Source organism: Merops nubicus, unplaced genomic scaffold, assembly GCF_000691845.1.
Source record: "Merops nubicus isolate BGI_N331 unplaced genomic scaffold, ASM69184v1 scaffold12220, whole genome shotgun sequence".
Taxonomy (NCBI): Eukaryota; Metazoa; Chordata; class Aves; order Coraciiformes; family Meropidae; genus Merops; species Merops nubicus.
Genome location: NW_008584978.1, coordinates 103076 through 125240, shown reverse-complemented (window position 1 = coordinate 125240; position 22165 = coordinate 103076). Strand labels below are relative to the sequence as shown.

Genomic DNA, 22165 nt, shown 5'->3' with positions numbered 1-22165 from the left:
GAACTGAGTCATAGTTGGAATTGCTCCTTCTCTAGGTGACACTGCAACATCTAAAGAGCAAGAAAACACTGGATTTTCCAACAAACACGTGGTTGTCAAAAAATTGTGATGGCAGAGATTTTTCTCTGTGAGCTTCCACTAGTGGAGTCTGGAAAACCTATCTATCCAAGTATGTGTGTACTTCAATTTCACAGTTACATGTGTATTGGTTACCTAACTACCAGTATTGATGTATTCTGAATTTTATGATTATACAGCAACTAGAATATGTGTGGTCTTAGCAATCTTAAAAACAAATTTATTTCTGGGTAATATATTCCAGCAAATTAATTGCAAATAAAATTTGCTGGCACTGTTTCTATTAAGCTAGAGCAGTGAGTAAAATGAATTGCGATTATAGATGCGTTTTCTTCTAGTTATTTTCAAAGTTCTTCTATACCATGTTCATGTCTACACTGGTGATGTGGAACAAGCTGATACAGATTCTGCAGTTTATCTGTGTTATCTATGGAAAAAGAGGAGATTCCAGTCTAAGACTTCTGCACAAATCTGGTATACCTGTGGTATTTCAGAGCGGGATGGTAAGTCTGAAAAACAATTCTTTAGTCATATAAATGTAGCTAAGTAACTTTTACTGGTCTTAGCAGATTGCTAATGAAAAAAATCACAGATTTAGGAAAAAATATTTTTTAACAATAAAGCAAGATATTTTTAAATTAATCCAGTAATAATTAGAATGAGTGAAAATACACATAGGAAAAGGGGAAGGATGGATGATGAAGAGCTATCTGTGAATATGAAACATTCTATCAAGGTTTAATAAGTGCAGCTGATGCCAAAGGACTGCACAGAAATAGTTCAATGATTTCAGATCTTAGTAGGATTCTTCGTTACGCATTTCTTTTCGTGTAAAATAGTATAAAATTGTGATTAATGCAGGGCAGATTTAAATTAATTTTTCTTTCAATTGCCTCCAATCTCCTCCATAAGTAAAACATATATCATCCTGATTTTCTGCGGTAACGTATGGAAGGAGCTACTGAATTTCATTTTAACTCTGCCATGAGCATTCTTATGACCTTCTGTTAAGCTTGGTTCTTTCTTTGTGAGCTATTGAGAGTTAACACTTGTATATCTAACAAATGGTATCAAGATGTTAATGGAATACTTAATTACAAAATAAAAAGCAGTATCTAAAATACTAAGTGTAGAAATAATCCACTGGGAAACTTCAGATATATTTATACTATTTCAAATACGTATTTTACCATTACAAATGTATTAGATATATAATCCTATTCCAACTGAAATTCAGAATTTGCATGGAGCTTTCTGGGGGAATTATTCTAGTCAGACTAAGTTCAGCATATTGTTTACGCGAGGGCTAAGGGGGTGGCTCAAAGTGCACTTTGTTATGGAAATAGGTGGACAAGACAATGGCTTGTAGAGAGCAGCAGAGCAGGGCCTGCAATATTTTATAGCACAGGCAGTTGGGTGCTGACTTGAACACATTGATTTAAACCCTGCCACAGATGCTACCTGATATTGGGCAAATCATTTAAAATAAAGCTTCCCTGAGTGACCACACCTTGTACACTCTGTTTTGTTGTGTAATGTTTAACTGTTTTGAGCAACCACAGCTGTAACTGAGGTTTGTTCAAAGAAAATTCTGCTTTGGACATAGGAAGCTCTTTCAAATGCTTAATATGTTGATAAATTAATCCCTCTGCTTCTCAGTTGAGCACCCAAGCAACTTTGCATCTTGACAGTTTTTGGCAATAACCTCTACACTTTAACTATATAGGTAGAATGAAATATTATGCAGATGACCTTTCAAGAAATAGATTTCATCATTTTCAGAAACCTTGGGCATTATGGAAAATTGAAGTCACTGGGGAAATCAGTTCTGCTTCGCTCAACTGTTTGGGTGGTTGCAATAAATAATGCAGAGTCATCAAAATAATGAAGATAAAAAGAAGTATTAAAAAGCTGAAGTCCTGTCTGTGCATAATTTGAGGCTGGATCCTTCAGAGGAAATAGCTTGTGATCATACATTACAGAAGGATCGTATATATACACAAGGGAGAACTGAAGTTGCACGGGCAGTCTAAATTCTGCCATTTACTAAGGACTGAGAACTTTACAGATATGAATTTTCCAGTGTAGCCCTTTCCTTCATTTTCCTTTTACTGAGGAGAGTGACATGAACCGTTACATTTAGAGAGAGAAAGCTATATGCTTTTTACCATGACAGAAAATCACCAGTCTGAACCTTTCACCTGGTAAGCTTCATGCTCCTATGACAACAAACTTCACCAACTGTAAGCTCAAGCCTACACGCATGACAAGGGGAAAGTGGCATGTCAGATTTCCGTCTCCTCCAGCAGAATAAAATGGAAACTGAGGAGATGAGACCAAAAAGAGAAAGGGATGAGAGAACCTGTATTTTAAATAAAGAGCAACAGAGGAAATAATAGCTTTAATTCATTCATACCTAGAAAAGTACACTTGTAAATGATGAGGCATTGAAACAGTAGTGAAGGTTGTGTGCTGCCTTTTGGGCAATGGCTGAAAGCTCAATTTATCTGGGATTATTCCTACAGTCTGATTCGTTGCGTTTTCTCATTTACTCTGATACATAATATAAAAATGTTTAGCTTTTCAGATCCAAGCACTTTGAACATAGTCCAGCTGTCATTAAAAACAGCAGTCTTTGTATATTGTGAGAGTTCATCAGGTTTTTAAACCGCTTCACCTTTCAGACTGACTTAGTGGTGACAAATTGTGGAATGCCATCTCCTCAGTCTGCTAGGTCGATGTGTTTGGAATGGAAGCTGTCTCTCTTGGAAAACTGCAGAAGGTGCTGTTGCACTGTGAGGCTAATGCCAAGTCCCAGTATTGGTTCTGTGATAAAGTCATTGTCAGAGAAGCTGAGGACAACTCGGAATTTGTTTTCAATTGTGAAAGGTAGTTTCTACAGCAATATTCTTAAATATTCTTATATATGTATCACCAACAGTACTGTGCAAATCAGTGTACTAAACATGAATTTTCCAGGGAAAGACAAATTTAAATTATTTTTTAGCTTCATAAAATACACAGAATGTGTTGTTGTGGAACAGATTGCTCATGTTTATATGCTGTATAGTCCATAGCAAAGGTTAAATGCTTGTATTGTGGCTCTGTTACTAGACTGTATGGTGCAGTCTTACTATACAAGGATCAGTGCTACAAGTGTGACCTACCTATTCAGGAAGGAAAGATAAAGTACACAGAAAGGGTGTAAATTAAGTACATTTCTAAATGGGAAAGAAAAGAGATTTGCCATCCAGAAGTAGCATTCACTCTCTTTATGAAAAGTAGTACTAGAGAGACAAATGTGATGCCTGTGGTTGTTGCATCTGAGTTATGAAACTGGCATCTTAAAAGTCAATTGATAAATAGTGAGTTTTACATGTCTTGAAAAATATTATGATAGTCCAGTAGTATAAATTGGACTAAGATTATGGTAGTGCAATAAAAATACTAATGTAGTCCAGTCTATCTTGTGGGTGTATGTGTTATTTGAGTGAAATGAAGGAAGTGTAGAGAAACAATGTGACCATGTGACAAAGCACCAGAATTAATAATGTCTAACTAATAACATTTAACAGTACTTAATATTTAACGAATGAAGGATGCCTAATTATTTCATCCTTTTTTCAATGAATTTATTACATACCTTGAACAGCTTCTTGTAACTCTTGGTATCACATTCTCAAAACCAGGAAAGAAGTTGCTCTGTCATTATGATCTAACTCTAAAACTGAAATCTTTCTTCAATCAGTAATGTTCTTAAGTAGCAGTGTAAGACTGAGGATTCCTCTGTAGTAGATTTGGATGCAGACCAGCTGTTGATGCTAGCTGTGGTTGCTACCTTTCTAAACAAATATAGCTAAAATTTCCTAACGGAATTTCTACAGAGAAATTGGGCCAGCTGCCTATCTCAGTCATGAAAAATCAACCCTGTGTCATAGCTGTCCTCCAGTGGGTAACATGGCTTGAGGGCAACACATGTCAGGGCACTTTGCTCCATGAATTCTGTGATCATTACTACCAGATGTTGATCAGCAAGAATTATTCAGTGACAGACAATGTCAAGAAGAAACAATGATTATTTTTTCATTCCTAATTTTTTGCTCTTCAGAAATCTCTCTAATTTATTGACCTGCAGCCTCTACAGCTTTATTTTACGTTGTATTTTATGATCCAGGGTATGAACCTGCAGAACTTGCAGTACTCCAGGTGAGGTCTCACCAGGGCAGAGCAGAGGGGCAGAATCACCTCTCTTGATCTACTGGCCACAGTTCTTTCTATGCTGCCCAGGATGTGATTTGCCTTCTGGGCTGAGATGGCACATTGGTGGCTCATGTCCAGTGTTTCATCCACCAGCACTCCTAAATCCCTTTCCACAGGACTGCTCTCCAGTATATCCTCTCCCAGCCTGTTGTGATAGTGCTGGTTACCCCAGCCCAGGTGCAGGAACCCTGCACTTGGCCTTGTTGAACCTCGTAAGGTTCATCTGGGCTACCTCTCCAGCCTGTCCAGGTCTCTCTGGATGGCATCCTGTCCCTCTGGCATGTCAACTTCACCTCCCAGATTGGTATCACCTGCAGCCTTGCTGAGGGTGCACTCAATGACTTCGTCAATAGCATTAATGAAGATATTAAACAACACTGGTTTACCCCTGAGGGACACCACTCATCACCATCCCCCATCACTCTCTGGATTTGCCATCCCAGCCATTTCTTTATCCACTGAACAGTCCACCCACGAAATCCATAATTCCCCAATTTAGAGATTAGGATGTTGTGGGGGCCTGTGTCAAAGGCCTTGCACAAGTCCAGATAGACGACATCCATAGGTCTTCCCTTGTTGACTGATGCAGTCACTTCATTGTAGAAGGCCACTAGGCTGGTCAGGCAGGACCTGCCCCAGTAAATCCAGGCTGACTACCTAGGATTACCTCCCTGTCCTCCATGTGCCTTAGCATGTCTTCTAGGAGAATCTGTTCCATGATCTTCCCAGGCACAGAGGTGAGGCTGACAGGGCGTTAGTTCCCAGCATCTTCTTTTTACCCTTTTTAAAGATGATCCCGATGTTGCCCCTTTTCCAGTTGCTAGGGACTTCACTTGACTGCCATGACTTCTCAAATATTATGGAGAGTGGCTCAGCAACTGCATCAACCAGTTTCTTCAGTACTCTGTGATGCACCTCATCAGGTCCCATGGAGTCTCTGACACAGGTATATTTTGCACTTACACAGCTCTTACGCTTGCACAAATATAATTCTTTGTTGGTTCAAATAGTATTTGATTTGACAGATGTTGAAGTAAAAATTAAGATTTTAAAGATGGACATCCTTTGCTGTTATATCTATTCAGTATGAAAATAAGATGAGCATCCTTCAGTTAGATGATAATATGGTAGAGAAAATATTTATTTCTGCTTGATTTCTTATTTTCTTTCTTGTGGCTTCCATTTGTGTCCCAAGGTGTAATTAATTCAGAAATTGAGCTGTACCCTCAACATAAGGTTTAATGTAACTTTATGGAAGTATTATCAGTAATTTGTAATTTTTTCTCTGAAGAAATCTGTGCTCGATTTACACTTTAAATATCAGCGTTAACCATTTTGTGGCTTTGTTACATTTCTGAGAGAATACACTTTGTGTTTGCATTCTATAATGGGTATAGGTGATAGTAAGCAATGAGGGAATTGATGAGAAGGAAAACTTGTCTGCATTGGCTAGAGTCACAGAGGGTATTCTTCATTTCTTCTTTCAAACCTTTTCTTTAACATTAAGGGATACATACTTTATTAACTGCTTTTTTTTTTTTTTGGCAGAATTTCAAATAAGTCAACAGTAGCAAATGCAAGAAGCAGCAAATTGTAAATACTGCTCTAGTCTTTTGTCTTTAATGAAGACTGTTTCTGTTTCAGGACTAATTGCTTTACACATTTGTTGCCTTTTGTATTTATTTTAAAGCATTAATTACAGCACACCAGTTGAACATTTTAGTAAACTATGAACTTCACATTTTAATTTAAACAATAAATCACTTTGTTTACCCTTTTTTTATTCTCATTTTTCTTTCCATAATGTTAATTTTCTCTCTGTTTGTTTGAAAATTCATTTTCTAGTACTTATTGGTGATCTATCTTAATTTCATTTTTTTTACAGTTAACATTTATAAACCGTGATGTTTTCTGATGGGCTATGTATAGTTTTGTTCTCACCATTAGTTTTTAACGTTCTCTTTTACCTGTGATTTCATATTTGTTCAGCTTGACTTTTCTGTCCTTGCAACGAGCACAGATTAAATTACATTTTTAATAACACATAGCATTTTTTTTTCAGCTGTGAGAAGTACTTCATGTTGTGGAATGAACAATAATTTAGAAGCTCTTGGGAGAAAGTTTAAAGATGTTTATTCATAATTTATTCTATCAATCGAGATATCCACTATGACCCAAATGCCTTGTTTTAAATAACATCGCTATGGCAAGTGGTTACTGAGAACATTTGTACCCAGTTATTTTGCAAATTATATTCAAATTCCACTTTATTGTAAGCTTTATTTTGAATTGCAAGTTATCTTTACCCTTCTTCCTTTCTGTGCTTTTTTCAGAAAGCTTTCATTTTCTGTCTGTTCATCACTCTTTGTGACTTAGCTGTTCTGCATGCACCGCTTTCACAAGGCCTGCACCTAGAGATCCTCCTTTACATAGTTCAAATCAGTCTGCTTAACTCTTTCTGCACTTAGAGCTGAGCTGCATCTCTACTCTGTGTCATTCAAGTTGTGCTTGTCTGGCTGCACAGTAAAATTTGCAGCAGATAAAAATTTCCCCATAAACCAAACAGAAGTTGAGCAATCAAAGTGTGCATCCAGCTGGCTTATCTGGAGTGGAGATAGGCTTAGTCTTGCAGTGACCATTTTGTTCACAACACTCTCATCCTGACCCGGTGAAAGACATGTCTTTGTGCTGTCCAGAACAGCTGGTCAACTTTGTCAATGCCAAAACTTACCCTCTGTCAAAACAGACCTATTTCATGGAAAAGCAAGGTGGATTTGTTTTAAACGTCTCGAAGTTACGCAGCCAAAATCATACACATCAAACAGCCTCTTGTCTGGGACACTTGCTGAAGTATAGAACAGTGAGAAAGAGACTTAAAGTTGTGTATCCCACAGCTACAGGGATTGCTCCCGTTCCTGGATGAGTAATTGATCTCATGGGAAAAATATGAACAAGATCTCAGATTTTTTAGATATCTAGTTTTCATACTATATCAATCACTTGCTCTGTGTGTGTGAAACATTTCTTCTTCTGGGAAGTAGAATTTTCTAGTTTATTGATTTTAATATTTTAGAAAGGAAAAAAAAAATGGAAAAAAATTTCTAGAAAGTAATCTGTGGTAGGGTACATACCTGATGTCATGTCATGCCATTCTTCCATGTATGCTAAATGAAAGTTGCCTCATCACACATTTTTCTGTGTTCTTTTCTTCTCAGTGTGTGTTCCTCTTCAGTCATTAAGGAACTTTTGGTGTTCTACCTCAGCTTTTTATGCCAAAGAGAATGAGAATACTGTTTCCAGTTTCTATTTGGAAGAGGTATGCAAGAAAGCAGTGAGGATTTTTGGCATCAACGAGATTAGAAATTTCAGGATTCTTCTCCTATCCCACATTTTTCTTCAAATACAAAATCCTGTCTGTTTCCAGAAACTGTAAAAACCTCAGTCAATGTAGAGGAGTAGGAACTAAAAATTTTTTTGTGTTTTCAGGGACGTTTGATTCCCTTTTTTACCTTGAGAGTTGTACTTTTGTGTAAAACAGTTTATTAATAATACTTATCCTTTGGAGGCAGGAGTTGAGCTGGCTAGAATACACAGTCTTGAGAGTACCAGCTGTGTTGTTTAGAAACTGCACTGCTTAACAAAAGAGAGAGGACAGTGGAATAGAAAAGACTACCAGAAACACTTGAGGTACAATACATCAGGCAATGAACAAGTCCAAAAGAAAATACATTTTGCTGGCTTTAAAATGAATATTTGTTTCTGAATTACTTTTGAATTTTTAGGAGCAGTGGGTAATTTTTTCTCTGCACCATGCTTCATAAGGACTTGTAAATCAGATTGCCCTTGTTTTCCACCCAAATGATCCAAAGGAACTTTGTATTAAAGGAATTAATATTACCTTGCTTGAAAAGAGAATAAGCTGAGTTTTCTGGTAACTGAGCTCCTCTGTTGGGCAAGAAGCCCCTGCCTTATGCTCTTTGTTTCTACCTTCAGTGTATGGAGGCTTTTTACCCTTCTAACTGATGTTGATGTTTTGTAGCTTGATGTTATGGGTTTTTTTGTTAACAAAGTAGGTCTATAGAGAAATGTGTGAGGATGGAAATTTTCAAAGGTACAAAATAGTTTGTAACAAGCAGGAGTCTGAGAATTTTTAGTGGAAACTGTATGGTTCACTTCCTTTGTAGAATCATAGAGTGGTTTGAGTTGGAAGACGTCTTTAAAGATCATTGAGTTCCATCCCCTTTGCCATAGGCAGGGAAACCTTCCACTAGACCTGGTTGCTCAAAGCCCCATCCAACGTGGCCTCGAACACTCCCAGGGATGGGGCATCCACAATTTCTCTGGGTAATGTATTCCTGTGTTTCACCACACTTATTGTAAAAAATGTCTTCTTTATGCCTTATCTAAATCTACCCTCTTTCAGTTTAAAACCAATCCCCCTTGTCCTGTTACTACAGGCCCTGGTAAAAAGTCTTTGTATTTCTCATAAGCCCCTTTTATATGTTAAAAGGCTGCAATAAAGTCTCCCTGGAACATTCTCTTTTCCAGGCTGAACCAACCTTTCTTCACAGGAGAGGTGTTCCAGCTCTCTGATAATTTTCATGTCTCTCCTCTGGACCTGCTCCAACACAAAAGTTGTCTTTCCTGTGCTGGAGTCCCCAGAGCTGGATGAATTACTCCAGGTGGGGACTCGCCAGTGACCACAGGGGGAGAACTACCTCCCTTGCCTGCTGGTTGATCAGACCAAAGGAGCTGTTGCTGTTTTCTGAATTCCCAGCTGTGTATTTATGTGCATTTAAAAATCTATCACATCCCAAACCTCAAAAATTTTGAAAACAGGAACTCAGACTTCCTGCTTCAGTTCAGTATTTGTGGGGTACATTACTGAGGGATAATAGGAATGATCCAAGATAAACACTTATCAGACAGATTTAATTCATGCAGGTACTACCAGACAGCCTTCTATTAATAAAATTGCAGTGTACACTGTGGCATTTATTTCTAAGTGCCTCTCTGTGGGCTGGTATTTAATTTTTTGTTTGCCTTGCACAGAATGAAGTTAAGTCTCTAAGTAGAACCTGTTTCTTACAGGCAGTAGCTGCAATGAAAAGAGGGGTGGAGAGCGTATGATCCCAGCTATTCAGATGTAGAAATACATTTTACAATTATGAATTGTTATTTTTTAAAATAAGATTTATATTAATCTGCTTTCAGATATTTAAATAACTTGCGTGCATTGTATGGGAGCAGAGATGACATTTTAGGATTAGGAAAGCTTTATATAAAATGATTTTCTAAAGAGTCCTCATTTAGTGTCAGAATTTTCTCAAAAAAATTTTTTTTTTTTTTTGTGTTAATCTAAATGCCATGCCTCCATCCAGGCAAACAAGGCTTTGGTGATATGTCACAACAACATAAAATGAGAGGAAATTGTATTTGGAATGTTTTGGTATTTTTTTCCTGTTGTATTTCTTGGCTATATGTGTTGTCATAATCTAAATTCAGGAAGTTGGGCTTTCTCCCTCGTGACCCACAAGGTTACCACTGGATATCTTGCTAGACTCTGTGTTCATATTCCAGCTTTAATATGCTGCAAACCTCTTAAATCTTTACAGTTTACCACTTGCCTAAGCTGAGTTTGGAAAATATAGTATTTAGCCTATCTTCTGTTGCCTCCACCAGTGTCAACTACCTTTTGGGTACATCATAGTTATGGTACCTGGGCTAAAGTTTGCCTTTACTTATAACTTTGAAGTAACTTGCTATGTATCAGTAGCAGTTATAAAAGCATTTTAATTTTATTTTTTACTTTACAGAAAGGAGACTGCAAGATTACTGTTGTCACTGGGGATTTTGAAGCAGCTGGCACAACAGCAACAGTATCCCTTTATGGCTTATGGAGAAAAGAAAGCTTTCGGCCCTGTTATTTTGGGATCTGGGAAACACCAGCTGTTTAATCCCAGCAGTGAAGATACTTTTAAGGTATAGTATGGCTGTTTTATAAACACTGGAGAATTCAAAACATGCAAAATTGCTTTTCTCAAAACTGGATGATAGTGGTAATGAAAAGGACTCAAAACAATATGTAAGGATCATGAAGTGTTTGTGAGGGAGTGGTTGACATTTGTGATAATAGGATTTGAACTGGCAAATGTCTACTTGATGCAATTCTGAATACATGCCTCTCTCAGAACCTGCTTCATGCCTGCATCTGCTTGATGGGCTAGCTTTAACTAGATGTTGTTCATTTGCAGAGGTGGAAAAAAATTACCCACCTTTGGAAGTGTCTGCTGTAAATTCTTCTATGGCTCCCTCAGACTTCCACTGAACCATGCTGTCAAACCTTTTCTCATAGAAAGAAAAAAAAGAAGGAAAGGGGTGATGTCTAGGGACTAGAGTCAAATGACAGAGTAGGTTAACTCGGGTGATTTAGACTAGCAATGTCCTACTTCTCCAAGCAAATGGAGAGATATCTCTCCTCAGAGAAACCTCTGAGAGGTGATTCAAAAGAACTACAGGGCTTCCACAAGTTCCTGTGATTCCTATGATTTCTTCCAATTCCTATAGTCCTCAGGACTGTACCTGTTGCCATTGTTAAATCTATGATATATCATTCAGATGGAAATAATTTGTGCATAAAAAATAGATGATGGGGAATTTGTGACAGGTAGGACAGGAAGTTTCTCTGATTTGTTAAAATTCTATTCCAACTTGAAGTCTAAATATATAAGTTCTTGCAGAGGCAACACAATCATGGTTTTTCTCTTACATTCAAGTAGAAAGTAATTTGGCTAAAGTTTGTAGATTATACTGGTTTAAAATTATCTCATATCAAAACAGGAAAGTGAAATCAGTGTTTATCTGAACACTAAATTTAAGTGTTCCTTCTCAAGTCATTCAGGCTAGATGATGATCTTAGATACTTATTCAGCTGATTAATTCTGTCTGACATCAAGTTCTTACTCATTTATTCAGTTCAGTGAGGGAATTACCAAAAACATTTGTTTTCTTTCTTTGGAAGAAGAATGTTCCTCAGGCCATCACTTTTATCACCCCAGCAGGGGAGCTGATCCAGGACTTCTGATGATCTGCTGGTATTCACACTAGCACCCACGTCTTGTATGCTGTACCTAGGCCTTTGTGCTTGATGTTTTCCTTCGTTGATATACCACCAAAAGCCTGGAAGAAGCTTGGAGCTTAGGCACAGCACTTTGGTGTGGTTTAGGTATGCCCAATCTGGACTGAGGAGTGCAGTTGACACCTTTTTACAGAATCTAATTGTGTAATCAAACTTCATGTGTAATTAGACCTTTAAGCTTCAGAGATGCTTGAGGAAGCTTCTTCCTGTATTCTAACCAGACCATCAAAGCTTCAAGGTTGACTAGATTACTGTCCATCTGTTCTCAAAACCACTTATTTGAGTTTCACTCAGTGCTAATCAATGAGGAAAGAAAGAAAAAAACAGATAAAGTAATTTTGCCTTTCCTACATTTTTCCCTCTTAAATGTCTCCATTTAGTCAGGTAGATGAGTTTTTTTTAATTAATCTGAAAGAAACTTGTGTCCTCCAAATATTTCAGCACTTTGTAACTCTGCAGTTTTCCAACATTAAGAGTACTGTGTAGTAACAATATTGCTAAAAATTCTGGAGTTGCAGAAAAATTGTCTAACCTCTATTTCTTTCTATTACACTTGTTTAATCTGTTAAGTACATTGGGGAAAACTTGACTAAAAGGCTAAAACGTTCTTGATTTGTGGCCTTTCTGTAGAACTGTGCTGTATATATGAAGGCTATTTAAACTCCAGGTAACCTTTTTTTCTTAAGAAAGCATATGGTGCTCCTATAGACACTCCTGAGATTTTCTTGGTCATCTAGAACTTGATTTTGCTGCTGCTTGCACTGCTGTATACAGCCAGTGTAACTTCATTAACTTTGGCTATCTCTCATTAAGGTTTGTGTGAAGTAGATTAAAAACTGGTCAACCTCCATTGTAATGCAGGTAGAAAGTAACAAGGCTATTGCCTTTGGAGGACAAGTGTAACATGGGTAGAAGGTAACAAGGCTATTATTGCCCTTGGAGATTTCCATACAGTACATGAAGCTCACTGAAGGTTATCTAGAGTTGCTGTGTGATGGACTGAGCTCTTGTTTCAAGCTGGAGTCTTGAGCTGTAGGTTCTTTCAAGATAGTTGTGTGCAAACTGTATTGTATTTGCTCTTGTGCCTTAGCAATTTTTCCTACCAGATGGGAAAGTCAGGGATGAGCAATATGGGAATGGAAAGAAAAGGAATTTAAATTTGATGGATTTCCCTTTCTACTCTGTAATTGTTCCTGCATGTTCAAAGAAACTACTTCTAGGCTATGCTTCCCTGCTTCTGTTACTTTTCAGCCATAGTTTTTAGGGCATAATTTTTCTGTTGAGAGTCATTCCTCTTCCAACAGAGGCAAATCAATCTACCATAAGTTACAGCTTTCATCACAACTGTGATCTGTTTCCTGAATTTTCCACTGGTGTCATCACAGTCCCTGATTATTTATCAGTATTTCAAAAATACTGATTTTGGCAGTATGTTGAGTGCTCAAGACACTAAAGCTTTAATTATATTGTAAATTATATTCTCCAGACCCCTGTATTCTGCATCATCATTCTTTGAAACCTGGTGAATTCTCTCTTTTGAGTACACACTGTTTGATAATAAAATTCTTTTTATAAATATTCTTTTAATGTTTGGTCATGCCATATATTCCCTTCTGTGTCAAAAAGAACTAAGCAGAAGACTGTAAGCGTATTATCTTCCATAAAAGCCAGCTACAATCTCTCAATTTTTATTACTTCAATATGGAAGAATTCTGTATCTTCAGGTACAAGTTCTGTTCTTCTAGTAATAATGAAGTCAGTAAAAACACTGACTGCTTCAGTAGATCTGCTTTCAAAATGTTATATGCTAGTCTTGATGAAAGTGGCAGGACCTAGCACCTCCTTAAGAATTCATCCATGCTTTGCTTTGTGACTTGGCTTCATGATCATCTCTGCATTCTCTTTAGGGCAGTATTGGTTTCAGCACATTGTCAAGTTTATTTAAAATAGCACTATATTTAAGCTTTTAAGAGTGCTGGATTTTTCCCCAAGAAATCTTCAAAATCTTCACTTTAAGCTTATGTTATATTTTGTAGTTGGTGGATATCTAAGGAAGACAGTCGTTCCGTGTTTACAAACATTGGACATGGGGTATGCATGTTATTTTAGGACAACTGGAAACTGAAATCTATCCCTGGTGTGAATTTTGCTGCATGAGCCCATTTCTCTAACCTGTAAAGCAAGTGTCCTATTCTCTTTCACTATTTAAAGTTTCTTCATCTGTCTAAACTCTCCTTTAAACATTGCCATACTCTATCAGGGCAAAATGACTGGAAGTAATATATGTAGATGAAAAACAGGGATTCTACTAATACTTGCAGGGATGCTTGGTCTGAAAACTTGATAGTGTTCCTGTGGTGGGATTGTTCCAGTGTTAAACCTAGCTTTTTATTTCCAGTTAGGTGGATCTTGTTTGTTCATCATTCATGTTCATCAGGTATACCTTATACTGTACAACATCATGTGGAGGTGTTATATTTAGAAGTTTATCTGTTGTCTTTTATTTTGCTTTCCTTCTGTTTAAATAAAATTATCAGCTGCTTCAAATAATCTGTGCATTAACAGTTGATACTCCTTCCTTTGGAATCATCCCTAGGGACTGGTCAGAACTGAGATCTCTAAAGTAAAATGAGAAGTAGAGAGGAGAAAAACAAATGTTATAAAAATAGGTTGAATCCAATTCATTTTCATGCTTTTCTTCCTATTGTGAAAATAAAAGAGCCTGTAATGAGCTGAGTGAGAATTCTTCCCAAGTGGGGAGGTGGAAGAAGTGACCGCAAGCACTACCATAGCTCTCCACTCTCTTAACCATGGGACTGCCAGTGCCTAGAAACTGGGCATAGCTCATGTTCTGCTGTTTTCCAGCTATCCCTGTTTGTCATAACAGCCATTTAGGTCCAGAAACAGTTGAATAAAAATTAGAGAAACCCAGGCTTTAGTCAGATAGGCTTAAGGCAACATAAATCAGGAGTACTGCTGGTTTTAACTCCACTTGAAACTGTCCATCTGTCTACAAAATTTGTATGCTAACATGAGCCTCATTCCTTACTGAGACAAAAGGGAGATTTTGTAAAACGATCTCCATCAGCTACAGGCTGTGCATGAAGCAAAATTTAGCTTGTTCTAAGAAAATGACATAGGAGAATCATAAAGAGCTCACAAAATATCTTGGAGAAAAACACAATACATGTCATCTCCAAGAAATGAGAGTGAGTGATCATGGTGCTACTTGTTGAATAATTCTACACCATGGAGTATTGCAGTATGAAGTGTGTATATATATGTATGTGTATGTATTTTGCCCTTTTAAGGTAGTTTCATAAGAAGGCTTTATGTACACAATTTCAGGTTTAATCTTTCAGCCATATATATATAAAACTTTTTTCCTACCTGATAGCAACACAAGTCCAAGATGAATACATATTAAACCTTCCTGTCTGTCTCTCTTAAGTCATTCCTCTTTCTCAAGGTACACTGTCTGTTTAGCCCCCTGGGTAGGCTTCAGGTGATTTTTTCTGACATTTTGTGACACTGGTTTGCTTTGTTAAAGGTCTCCCTGTTAAGAGCTCCCATACCTTCCCATGTCAAATACCCAAATTCAGTTTCTGTCTTTACTAATCCATGCTACTGCCTTGCCTTCCCTCAGCCATTTTCCACTCTGTTCACAATCTTATGCCTCCCATCATTTCGATGTCTGAGCACTTTTCAGAAGTGAGTGGTGTGACAAACGTGTGGCTTATTGTCTCACTCTTTAAATTATTTTTTTTAATTTATTTTATTTTGGGCTTGTTTCAACTCTGTAAAAGGAAATACTCTTTATACAGTACAAGGGCTTATGATAAACCAGATGAGGTAGTTTATCTTGCATTGAAACAGAAGATGATAAAGTGACAAATTTTTTGATGGCCCTTACTTTATATGGCCAGCTGTTTGGCAGCCTTTTAACAGTTCTATCTCCTGAAAAAAAAAATATTTTCAGTGTGCAATATAGGGATTTCTTAGTACTAGCAGTGTTGAATCTTGTTCTAACCCTAGAAATAATATTGTCAGTAAGATGATGCCGTTGCACCGAGTGGTACAGAATTACAGAGTAGCTGAGCTCAGAAGGGATCACCAAAGATTTCCTAGTCCAGTCCTTTACTCAAAGCAGGGCCAGCTAGAGCAGGTTGCTTAGGACATTGTCCACTCATGTTTTGAATACTTTACACTCTAGAAGCTCTCTGGTTCATCTGTTCCAATATTTGAACACTCTCACTAGTATTTTTTCTCATATATTTAAGTAGAATTTATGATATTTCAGCTTATGCCCATTGCCTGTTGACTGTTCACTGGATACCACTGAGAGAAGACTGTATTTGTCATCTTAAACTAGTCCCATCAGGTATTTATAATTATTGATAGGATCCTCCCCAAAGCCTTGTCTCCAAGCTAAATAGTCCCAGCTCTCTAAGCCATTCCTCATATGAGAGGTGCTTCAGTCTCTTAATCATCTTCATGACCTTTCACAAGATTTTTTCGAGTATGTACATGTCTCTTGTACTGGGGAGCCCAGAACTGGACACTTCACTCCTGATGTGTCTCATCAGGGCTGAGCAGAAGGAAATAACCACTTCCCTTGACCTGCTGGCCACATTCTTCCTACTGCATCCCACAAGCCTGTTGACCTTCTTTATATCAGGAAGATATAAAAACATTTAGTCCCTAGCAACGCAATGCAGAAAGTTGTTCTGATGTGCTCACAGTAGCCTATGCTGTTGAGAGAAAACACTTCTTTAGTTTGTTTTGTTTTGGTTTTGTGTCCTAGAGCTGATGTCTTCATCAATCTTATCAATGTTTATCAATATCTAAAGAGCAGACATCAAGATAGGGCTGGACTCTTTTCAGCAGTGCCTGGTAATGCATAAGGAGCAACAGGCACAAACTAGAACACAGGAAGTTCCACCTAAATGTACAGAGAAACTTCTTCCCTGTGAAGGTGACAGAGCCCTGGAACAGGTTGCCCAGAGAAGTTGTGGAGTCACCTTCTCTGAAGACTTTCAAAATCTGCCTGGATGCAATCCTGGATAGCCTGCTTTAGGTGATCCTATTTTGGCAGGGAGGTTGGATACAGTGATCTCCAGAGGTGCCTTCCAATCTTTGCTGTTCCGTGGAGGTAACAGACATATATTGCAAAGACTGGTTCATAGTTTGTCAGGTTATTATAGAATCAACAGTGAAAAGAAGAGTAAATCAGAAAGCCAGTCCTACTCCTAGGTTGTGGATTGAGGTGACTACTCTGTACCTTTTCTTAAATGAATCTTCATGTGTCTTCAGACTCTTTGAAGGACTATTATGTGCCCACTAACATAATCTTTCTTATTGTGCATCACTTTTTCATACATAAGGTGCATTTGTCCACCCACAGCTTCATTCTGTTAGCATGATGTGCATACATGTGGTGAAGGCTAAGCAAAATTTAAGGTTTCTCATGTGGCCTGACCTTTGCTGAGCTTTCCTACAGCCAATGCTGGGCTGTATTCCAGTTAATATCCTCTGGTAGTGTTTTAACTCCCCACGTAAGCACTGTGGAATGTTTCAAATCCAGTAAAATACTTCTGGTTTTACTCGGAAAAATGATCACTCAGAAAAACCACTTGCATATAAGTGGGTACCTTCTCCTAACATGGGAGTTTTGTGCTTACTTTCAAGAACTGACACCCTGTTACTGTAAATAATGTTGGCATAATTTAATTAACCACAGTAAAAGAAAAGTTCTTCCAGAGCTTTAATGTTATTCTTAAACATTTTTTCATTTGTTGTATTTGAGCATGGAAAAAACAAGCTGTTGGTTGAGACAATTAGCTTAGCAGGTAGCAACAATGTGACATTTCTTTTTTCTAATTAACCTGGTAACAGATAATTGGCATCCATTTTAGTGAATAGTAGCACATTGTTAGCCTGTACAGGAAGGTCAAGTGAGTGAGTATTGATATTGGACTAGCTACAGGATGAAGAGCTTGAGTGGGTTGGAAAAGAAAGTGTTTAGCTGTCACCATGCAATAAGCAGTGCTTGTTTACCCACCTCATTTGTGCCTAAAGCAAGTATGAAGTGGGAAAAACAATATGTCAATTTTTGTGTGACCTTTAATCCTAGTCCTTACACATCCATATCCACCTTTTTCATGAGACTGTTCTGTTTCTGTGTGGGCACCTGTGACATGGTCTAATTCTTGAGTTAGTGTGTAATCATGCCATGTTTGTTGGCCAAAATTAACAAATTGGCTGAATTCAGACATCTGGAAAATGCAAGCATCATGAGTAGATACTGGGTACTTTACTGGTACACTAGTTATTATATTTTTGGCAACATTTACCATCTGCATGCTCACAATTTAAAAATACCTTCTACTTTGAGAGATTTCTCCATTATATGCAGATGCTGTAGAAGTGAAACTAATGCAGTCAATGATTTCTCCTTCTTTTGGGAATCCAGCTGCTGCACATGATTTCTCTGAAATTCTGTTAATGAGATGACTTCATATAAAATTAATTACTGTCTGTCAAGCATAGCCTCTAGTGCTTGTGTTAGACACTGAGATTTTGGTGTAACTGCTTCTGTGTGGTGACTTAGGCTAGAATGAAAATAATTTGGATAAGTTTATTTCAAAGAGATTGAAGGATATTTTCTGTACAACAGGAATATAGTGACCTTATTTTGCTTATTCCAGTATATAAAAGGGAAATGGAATAATTATATATATTCTTTTCATCCTTCTACTGAAGTATCTTTCCACTGAAAGGAAGATTAGGTCTTATATTCCATACGTAGCTGATGTAAACCAAAACATTATCTCTTAAATTTTATGACTTCGAATTCCCATTAATGCTCAAACTCTATCAATATCAAGCTGAAGACTTTTCAGGGAGAAAACCAATTTGCAAACCAATTTTTAATATTTTTAATAGACATTTGAACCTCTACAGTATTTTGACCATGTGCTTTGATTGACAATTGGGTGTCTGATGATTTTGTCAACGCTCTGCTGCAAAGGTCAGTCAAAGCTGGCCTCAGACGGCACACTTTTGCTGCAACACTAGTGTTCAGTGCAGCAGAAGTGTGCCTTGAGAAGCAGGACTGGCCAATCTGAAGGATTATTGTGCTAACTCAGGTGCATGGTTGCTAGGACTCCAGCAGGTTTGTTCAGGGCACTGCAGACCTATCCCAAAATACATCAGTCTTCCATCTCTGTGTGTGCATGTCAGTGATGGAGATTGAATACCTGCAACATACAATTGGAGTGTAGTGAAGGGACATCTTAATTATATTGACCCCATTCTTCAATAGATTTATAATGTATCTGCTGAGCAGCTTGTTGCTGTTCCTTACTGTGTCCACACAACTTCTGCTAGTGGCAACAGAAATTCTGTGACTAGGTAACTGTGAGATCACATTATCCTTGAGCAAAACCACTAGCTTTACAAAGCTAGCTAGTAGAATTTCAACTGATAATTTCTGATCTGTCAACTGAGTTATGACAAAATAACAACTAGCCCAAAAAGAACAGAAATTTTTAGAAAAAAAATACAGAATTTTGGACTTGTGTCTTCTGAGGATCTCAAAATTTATGAAGAGAGCTTTGCAGTGTTCCTGTGAGAGACATGTAAATGTTGTCCTTGTTGTATAGTTGAGAAAGTGAAGTGAAGAGGGCTCGTGAATTATGTAATGTTTTTCAAGAAGCCTAAAGCAGATCCAGGAATAGAATCTAGTTGTCTGATTGCCAGAGTGATGCTTTAGTCCTGGGACTCTTTCTTTCTTCTTTGCATAGCCTTTTATTGCAGTTCTGTCAGAAAGCCTGTTTCCATGTAAAATAGAGTGTTACTTTTGCAGCTGTGGTGCCAGAATATAGAATAGCTAGACCAGGGGTTTTGTGAGCATGTTGTTTACAGGGGCAGTAAAGTCAACTTTGCTCTACAACTTTACAGAATGTTCTGGCTGCAAAAGTAGATTTGTAAATGCCAGGTTGTGCTCAAGTCATACAGAAGTTCAAGGCAATCCAGTCAATGTTGGAAATGAAGAACCAGCCTCAAGATACAGTGTTTATGCTGGCAAAAGAATATCATTAGCTCTACTGTGTTATGAGAGTATTTTCATCCGAGTATCACTGCAAGAGCAACACTTGACATAGGTTTGACAGGATTTCGATGGGCAAAGAGTAGCATGTTAGCAAGTCAATACCACTGAAAGACCAATGTGATATCTGATCTGACAGCAAGATGAATTGTTCCAACCCCCAAAACTACAGAAGGAGCTGAAACTAATTTTGTGATTGTATTGCATGTCTTGCAGAACATCATACACAGTTGATTTGCTCTCTGCCATTGACATTCTTGACTTAATTTCCACCTAACTATAAACATGATGATTTTTTTTTTTTTCCCCACAAGAACACCCATAAAGTCTATTCAGGTTTATACCACTGGCATATACATCATTATATCATCCTATGAGATTGAGTTGAGCTGATGCTAAACAGTACACAATTGGTACAATGGTAAAAGAAGCAAACATGTTTTGTTCTTTTCTCTTGGTGATTTTTTTCCCCCCCAATACTTTGAGTTTACAAACACATCACTGAAAATGAAAGTGGTTAACCACTTTTGTGCTTATGTTCCTGCCATCAGTGCATAAACTTCTGCAGCCTAAAACAAAATGGCTCTTCTCTTAGGGCTGTGGTCTTCAATGTGACATAGTCATGTTTTATTGCTTAAATTTGCTGCAGTTTAGCCTCAGCACTTACAGAAACAGTTAACTCTGACACCAATGCATGTAAAAATAGAAGATGAAGAGGGAAGTGACCATGGCAGACTGGTAAGTGGTAGGAATAGTTAATAGGGCTCTGCTGGTGGTAACTGTATGGACTGCAAAACATTATTTCATGCAGCAATGGGTGAAGGTACTTCTGATTGTTAAAGTACTTGTCTAGAAATAGAGATTCACATTTATAACACCACAAACTGAATTCTGTCAAGAGATTTAAAACTAGACCAAATTTTTTAAGCCCCTTAGTCACTTTAAATAATACGGTACTGAAGTCAATAAAATTACACTTGCAGACTACTCCATGTGCATTTCCTCGATTGCTCTGGCATTCATTGTACATTAAGGCTTCATTTTCTAAAAATATCCACTACTGTAGGCTATGTTAGCTGCACATTTAGCTTACATGCCCAGTTTAAGAAGTATTGCTAAAAGACAACAGTATAATTTGTTATTAAAATCCTGTGGTGGGTTTGTTTATTTTTGTTTCAGGTTTGGGGTAGGTTTTTTGTACTTACAGATGAATCTCAGAGATATTGGGCAGCTATATAAAATCCTCATTGCCCATGACAACACTGACAATGATCCCAGCTGGTACCTGTTGGAAGTCAGACTGGCAGGAGTAGTGCTTCTTTCTGATGAAGAGATTTGTCTCCCCATAGAGCACTGGTTTGCAGAAGACAAGGGTGAAGGTGAAACATGGAGAGAAGTGCCAATAAGAAACCCCACAAAGGAGCTTTTGCCATGTACATGCTCAGTATTTTAGATCATGTGTTTGCTAGCCATATCTTGTGAGTATATGACAGCTTTTCATGTTTCTTCCAAGGCAGACTGTCCAAAAGCCATCATAACCATGAAACAATCCCTTACAGACAGATTCTAGTTCCACGGAAGTGTTCGTTTTACCCCATTGCTTTCCTTCCCTTCCCAAAATCAGAATAGCTGTAGCCAAGGGATCTTACCCCTGTAAAATTGCTGGTCTCTCCGAGTGCCCCTAAACCACGAGCAAATACTGCTTTTCAGAGCACTACATCAGGCAGGAAATCTAGAAATTATCAGTTTGATATCATCCTTTCTTGTGCTGCATAAAATATTCTTTACCAGAAATCCATGATCTGAATCATCACACAGATGTTTTCTAAATCAGACTCAAGTCACAGCCATTTGTATAGAAATTATTAGCTGCAGGGTGGCACTGGGGTACTTCAAAGTTTACCACAGCTTTGATGTACTTTGTTCTCTTCAAGCAAAGCAGGAAATAGCCCATCATAGAAAGTTACTATTTAAAAAGTCCTGGGCCTCTATAAAGGAATAGTGAGCTGTGATAATCATTTATCATGATGGGTTCTTTTTATAGAATTTTCTCTGCATTAAGAGAATGACAGTGATGCACCTGATAGACAATACTGCCTGACAGTGGTAGGTCTTATAGAGATAGGTGCTATCATTCAGACAAACTGTACTCAAAATGGAGCAATGAATATTGCAAAGAATCGGTGATTCAACATAAAAAAGGATCATCACACACTTAGTGACAATCAAATAATTTCAGAAGCAAGTATTGAACCAGTGAAAAAACTCAACTCGGAATGTAATTCTCTGAAAAAAACATCAAGACTGGTGATGTGTGAATGTTTTTGATGGGTTTTAATGCCAAAGGGGACTTCTGATCTCTATTACAGAGACCAGAAGATGCAGAGAAACATCTACATGCCAGCTCACATTTCCCCTCTGCTTTTTTTTTTTTCTTTAATTACTCTGCAGAATATTTAGTGACTTCAACAAGAGATTTAAAAAACTCGGACTGTTCAAGGTGAGCCAGGTTCTATGATCATTAACATATACCACAGTACCATATGCCACTTCTTACAGTGATATAAATATGGTGCAAT

At 37.6% G+C, this 22165-nt stretch overlaps 1 protein-coding gene across 1 annotated transcript in view; it reads left to right on the top strand.

Moving 5' to 3' along the window:
• RP1 (retinitis pigmentosa 1 (autosomal dominant)) overlaps positions 1-22165 on the top strand; it is a 175151-nt gene that overhangs the window by 58145 nt on the left and 94841 nt on the right. The window contains exons 20-22 of the mRNA XM_008946075.1: positions 417-581; positions 2813-2967; positions 10155-10320. Of these exons, the coding sequence (XP_008944323.1) occupies positions 417-581; positions 2813-2967; positions 10155-10320 (486 nt within the window). The remainder of the gene's footprint in view (positions 1-416; positions 582-2812; positions 2968-10154; positions 10321-22165) is intronic.